The sequence below is a fragment of the Ceratina calcarata genome, unplaced genomic scaffold (genome assembly GCF_001652005.2).
Source record: "Ceratina calcarata isolate Rehan_Ccalc_2016 unplaced genomic scaffold, ASM165200v1 scaffold2245, whole genome shotgun sequence".
NCBI lineage: Eukaryota > Metazoa > Arthropoda > Insecta > Hymenoptera > Apidae > Ceratina > Ceratina calcarata.
In genome coordinates this window covers 1-4,566 of record NW_017144258.1, presented here as the reverse complement: position 1 = coordinate 4,566, position 4,566 = coordinate 1, and the positions used below count along the sequence as shown (strand labels likewise).

The following is a 4,566-nucleotide window of genomic DNA, read 5'->3' as shown; positions in this document are numbered from 1 at the left end:
TATTATAAATGAAATAATTTTATAAAATATAGTAAATCTTTCATACATACAAGTACTCAGTCTTTGGTAATTCTCGCTAGCTTTGGTAATTGACATTATTTAAATAAGCAATAAACATTTATTAAATGATTTATTAATGTATAAAATCTAGGAACGAATTAAATATAAAAAATAACATTTTTTAACAAACAAGTTGAAAATAAATATGAAATACTATAGCTTACTTTCTAAATATGTAGCAATTTTTTTAATAATACTTCTCTGTTTGGTAACACGCACATTTCCATTTTCGTCTTCGCCAAGAAGATTTAGTAATCCTATGAACTTATGTTTTCTAAATGTTTCCAACATTAAATCGTAGGAAATGTTCGCAGCAGCTAATTTTTTCCTCATAGAAATTGAGGTGCAAGTACATAATGAGCTCAGTTCTTTCAAAGTTTGAGGCAATCGTTCATTATAAAGTTTACGCGCAACTACTTTATCCCAACTTACAGCGCTTTCTATTATTTTCTGATTTGAAATATCTAGTTTAATAATTACTTGCTCTAAGATGAGCACATCATTAATTGCATTATGTGCATTATTATTGGGTATTCCCAGTTTGTTCGCTAAGAACTCGAGTTTATTTTCGCCTTTTCCTTTCAACTTCGTACAATTTTTTATAACCGGCAATGTATCACAGAATCCCTCAACCACTGCTTTAAAATGCTCAACAAGGTATGTTTTTTCAATTGCTATCAATATTCGTGGAGCATCGAATTTACAGTTATGTGCTACTAAAATACATTTTCTTTTAAAAGTACTTAAAAATGTGTAAAATTGTTGCATGGCTTCCGATAACGAGACAGATTGAACTATATTATCATGAAATTGTAGTTGACCCGCAACAATTTTTAAACCTGTAACCTGGCTGGCCTTTACATCAATTTTCTTTACTGGTTTGATGTAAACTGAAAAGGTGGCCGCTCCGTGCTTTGCAGCAATTTGTAAAATATCTGCAGTTCTCGAGAAACCTCCAGTTTCCAAATCAAAGTAGACTGGTATTGGAGATAAAACGTCCTCAGGTACATGAATCACAGCAGGTAAATCGTTGCTCAAGAGTCCGATGTCTGACTGATATGTTTCAGGGCCTTCTGAAAATTCTTTTTTGTGTCGTAGCTGAGTCCTTACTTGTCTCAAAGCTAAACGCCTTTTCTTAAAATCTTTGGTACTTGATCTTTGGTATCTTTTCTGGGCTTTTTTGTCCTTTGTATGTCCGTATGTCTCGGTATGTACTCCAAGAGATAAAGATAATTTCTTTGCTAATTGAGTTACGTATTCCTCTCCATCATTCTTTTTATTGACTGCACACGCTACTCGATAATCACCTGAAGATGACGTCCCATATAGGCGAGACTTGGGTGCTTTACTAGCTATAACTGCGTTCAAGCTTTCATTTGCATTGCTTGACACTCCAGCTACGAATCTGTCAGTTTTGCTTGCCAGCACTTCAAATAAACATTTTAATGATTCGAACAGATGTGGGTCTTTGAAACCACTACCTATGGTAGAATGTTGATAACTTTCGGAATTTTCGTGATATCCGCACCAAGTCCCACAATTTGCATGTATGTTAAAACAGTGATGCGGTATATTTTTTATAGCTGCAGACATCTTCTCAGCATCGCCAACATTTTGGGATAAGCAATATGCAAAACATCGTTGAAGATATTTTATAGCGTCAGCAGTCAATTCTTTGTGATCTTTTTTAATCTTGTACAGTTCATTAGTCACCCCTTTACTGGTATGATTTTTGTCAGCATGTTTAATAATTTCGTAATTAGCTGCGGCACGCATAGCCGAAATTGAACTGCTATCATTATCAGAAATTACAATTCCCAATTGAACATTACATGCTTTAAAATGTACATTTTCCGTAACTAATTTTACGGCAGCTTTAGGCTCCATGGCTTTTGCAGAACCCTCGAAATTTCTTCTGCAATCATGGTCACTGGGATCATGTCCACAGTCACACATTCGACACTTTCGGTTTAGTGAAACGTAAGAAAGAATTTTTTTGTTAAAAAATCCTATCAACGCAGCTGAACCAGAAAGACTGTCATAATTATGCCCTGTACCTCTCGTTGTCCATCCCATATCAAATGAAGCGGCAATACGGACTGTACTTTCTAAATTAACTGTAACATTCTTATTTACTACGTCAAGTAGCGCCGAAGATATAATAAATCTATTCTTCAGGTGAGGAGGCCTACGGAGGAGGTGAAAGGACATTGTAAATAATAACTCATTTCAAATTCATATTATTTACAAAATTGTATTAAAAATCACATGAACAATATTTATTGTAACTTCACAATAATTTTTAAAGATATTTCATATTTTATATGTATATATTTAAATAGTTTAAAATAAAAGAAATCAAAATATACCGATGAAAATTGATACATAGCATGTATATAAAAATTGTTATATGTACAACTGTATGAATAACGTACAAGATATTCAAGTGCATCATTCATTGTAATGAATTACATTAGTATATTAATTAAAAATTGAATTTCATCGTATAATTGCTTACAATAATTGCTCGAGCTTATCAACATTTTGTATTGTGAATTCTCGCTCGGAAAACGTTGCTTGCCTGCAGCTGTCCATAGCCATCTTCTCCACAATGCAACCCACCTCCTTTTCATGTGTTTTATATGTGTTAGCATAAAATGGAGGAATATTGAAAGAAGCCAGCATGTTGTTCAGATGTACATTTCCTACACCTGTATTGAGTGTAGCTGAAATGTACATAAAAATTACAACTGCTATATAAGATTGATTCTACTGATTATGTATTATATATAGATAAATTAACTTACCCATCGCTGCTCTTGTATTTACGTTGTAGTGTTTTATCTGCCTTTCCTCTTTTTCTGTTGCAACCTCATGCATTTTATCAGTAGCAACTCGTGTGATTTTTAGACAACTCCGACATTTTACAGTAAATAATGAAGCTAACCCGATTCGATGTTCGCTAATAGTGTCAGTCAAAGAAACCACACTGCCACAATGTTTGCAAAATAATTCTTTCGCAAGTGTTTCCAAGTCAATTATGCGTCGTCCTGTAAGTACTTGGAGATCGCTTCCATTTTCAAGGTTATCGGACACTTTTCGGTCATGATTTCGGCAACCATAAACGTTTCTCAAGTTCTTCCCCGTATTTTGTAGACGTTGTCTCCGTTTGTAAACTTTCTCACTTACACGTTTTCCTTTCCAATAGTATTTTTTGTTAACAGAATTTTCACAAGATATTTTTAGCAATCAACACTGATGAACACCGTGATCTAACTCCAATCTAACTCATAGGCCGAATTGACCAGGCGAATACAATGTTGCCAGATTTACTGCGTACACTCGGAAATACGCTAGTCAAGCAAGCTGTTTTTTTCTTTGACTAACTATGTACCAGATAAACCTCCTTAAATTCACCGCCATGCCGTTCGGAATGAAAAACGCCGCAGACACATTTCAACGTTTCAACAATACTACTTTCCAGGACCTCGATTTCGTATATTGTTACATAGACGACATCCTGGTGGCATCGGAGACGCCAGAACAGCACCTACAACATCTGCGCAAGACTTTCGAGAGGCTGCAGGACGCAGGCATTACCATCAACGTATCGAAGAGTGAGTTCGGACGCGAAGAAGTTCAATTCCTGGGATATAATGTTTCAACAGACGGAATTAAGCCACTGGCGACCAAAGTCCAAGCAGTACTGGACTACCCAAAGCCGCAAACAATTGTTGAGCTACGCAGATTCCTAGGGATGATAAATTACTAGCGACGCTGTATAAGAAACGCTGCTCACGATCAGGCAATCCTCAATGAATATCTCAGAGACAGCAAGGAAAATGACGAGAGACCAGTACAATGGACCGAAGAAGCAAGTAAGGCTTTTGAACGCTGCAAACGCTCCCTAATTGAAGCAACATCCCTCGCTCATCCGCGTGAAGAGACAACATTGTACCTCACGACGGACGCATCGGACACAGCAATAGGGGCCGCTCTCGAACAGATGGTTGACGGAAAAACCCAACCACTAGCATTTTTCTCCCGAAAGCTGAGCAGCACGCAGCGTAATTACAGCACTTACGATCGGGAACTTCTGGCCGTTTGTGAAGCGATAAAATATCTCAAGAATTTTGTCCACGGAAGACCCCTGATGGTTCGTACCGACCATAAACCAATAACCTTCGCTTTCCAACGGAAACTCGATAAAGCTTGACCGAGACGGGCCAGACAATTGGATTTCATCGGACAATTTACAACCGATATCATTCACGTCTCTGGTGAGGACAACCCGGTCGCAGACGCGCTCTCAAGAATCTCCGCAGTGAACGTCCCAGTAATCGTCAGCACGGAAGAACTCGCAGGAGAACAAAGCAGCGACGAAGAGTTAAAAGACACTATGTCTTTTGAGAACAAAGCAGCGACGAAGAGTTAAAAGACACTATGTCTTATGAGAGGTGAGACGAGAATAAAACTCCAAGCATTCACTCCGCCAGGCACGGAAAC

At 37.4% G+C, this 4,566-nt stretch overlaps 1 protein-coding gene across 1 annotated transcript; it reads right to left on the bottom strand.

Moving 5' to 3' along the window:
* Window positions 1–213: 213 nt before the first annotated feature.
* Window positions 214–1,947, bottom strand: LOC113464012 (uncharacterized). The gene has a single exon (XM_026811539.1). The coding sequence runs from the start codon at window positions 1,945–1,947 to the stop codon at window positions 214–216; it is 1,734 nt and encodes a 577-aa protein (XP_026667340.1).
* Window positions 1,948–4,566: the final 2,619 nt, after the last annotated feature.

Excerpts from the sequence above, each read along its gene's own strand:
- LOC113464012 (XM_026811539.1), bottom strand. The coding sequence starts at position 1,947 with ATGGAGCCTAAAGCTGCCGTAAAATTAGTTACGGAAAATGTACATTTT.